This window comes from Pygoscelis adeliae, unplaced genomic scaffold, assembly GCF_000699105.1.
Source record: "Pygoscelis adeliae isolate BGI_AS28 unplaced genomic scaffold, ASM69910v1 Scaffold1123, whole genome shotgun sequence".
NCBI classification, from domain to species: domain Eukaryota; kingdom Metazoa; phylum Chordata; class Aves; order Sphenisciformes; family Spheniscidae; genus Pygoscelis; species Pygoscelis adeliae.
The window spans coordinates 72,255-73,626 of record NW_008824507.1 but is presented as its reverse complement, the minus strand read 5'-3'; the positions used below and the strand labels follow the sequence as shown (position 1 = coordinate 73,626).

Here is a 1,372-nt window from a genome sequence, read left to right as displayed (position 1 = left end):
CCTCCGCTTGCCAGCGTCTCCTGGTTTATCTGCGTTTACACAATCCCGAGGTCTGGGGGAGCGTCTGGAGACATGGAATTTGCTGGCTGGGACTGCGCGGTGTCCGCAGGGCACCCTCCAGAGGAGACCCACGCTCCTGCACGCCAGGAGATGGACGACGCTAATTAGTCCTGGGCGCTAATTCTCATCCCCAGCCCGAGGACCTTCTCACCCGAGCCCGGTGAATCACAGAACCTCCCCCCACCCCAAAACCCGTCCTTCCCCGCTCGCACGTACCTCCTCGTCCTTGTACCAGGACAACGACTCGGCCGTCAGCACAAACCAGTACTCCTTAGAGCCTCCCTTCATGATGCTGATGTTGTTGATGGTCAGCCAGCCTCTGCGGATCACCTGGAGACAGAGGAGCGGTGGTGGGGAGCGGAGGGGAGGAAGGAAGAAGAGGTTACAGGCTACCGTGAAGTCTCCGGGGGAGTTCCCCGGACGGAGAGCAAGGGGAAGTGCTCCTGGGCCCAGAAGCCCACCTAGTCCCTTCACAGAAAGCCCTAGCCTCAGCAGAAGACCCTCAACCAGGCAGATTTCGAGGCCCCATCTCAAAGGTAAGCTAGCAGCACGTGGGGGGACGTCTGGAACTCTTCTGGCTCCCAAAGCTGGGCGAGAAAAGCAGCGAGCCCCTGCCCGCGCTCACGGTAAGATGCTGCGGCACGGTCAGATCCGAACCCAACTCCACGTTAACTCCCCCTCGCTGCCGGTGCCAGCCAGCCAGCAGCAACCCGGCCCCGGACAGGAGAGGTGACGGAGAGCAAAAGGTCCACTGCTCCAACGGGACGAGACAGGCAGGAATTCAGAGCGTTTTTTCTCGGGTTTAAGAGAGGACCGGAGCTGCGCGGGGGCGTTACGGTCTCTGCTGAGGGCTGTTTTGGGGTGTCCCACACAGGGGTGCTGGTGCCAGTCGGTCCCGAAGGTCGGCACGCAGCGCGGCGGTGCCGGGAGCACCGTAAAAAGCAGGCCTCAGCCTCCGTCCCGGCCGTTTCAAAGCCGCCGTCGCGCCGCCCGCGAACAAAGCTAGGAAAGGTCTGCGGAGACTAACCGAGCCCCATCAGCTGGGGCACGTTCCCAGGAGCAACGACCAACTTACCCAGTCCAGCAACTACCGGAGCAGCTCTCCCCATCCCTGTTCTGCTCAGGGTCTCCGTGAGCACGTGCCCTCGCTGAGTGGGGCCGAGGCAGCCCTCAGCCTCGTTACAACCGAGGAATCCCGCGTTTCTCACCCGAACCCACGCCCCGTCTTGTGCGTTGTCCCCTACCCCAAAGCAGCCTCCCCACAGGGCAGCCCCTCCGCCTCCTCGCAGGCAGGACTAGCCCGGCAGTTCTT

At 62.8% G+C, this 1,372-nt stretch overlaps 1 protein-coding gene across 1 annotated transcript in view; it reads right to left on the bottom strand.

Moving 5' to 3' along the window:
- The window catches only part of DNM2 (dynamin 2), a gene marked incomplete at its 3' end in the record, with an annotated part of 27,781 nt that overhangs the window by 5,658 nt on the left and 20,751 nt on the right, over positions 1-1,372 (bottom strand). The window contains exon 16 of the mRNA XM_009321554.1: positions 277-390. Coding sequence (XP_009319829.1) covers positions 277-390 — 114 coding nt within the window. The remainder of the gene's footprint in view (positions 1-276; positions 391-1,372) is intronic.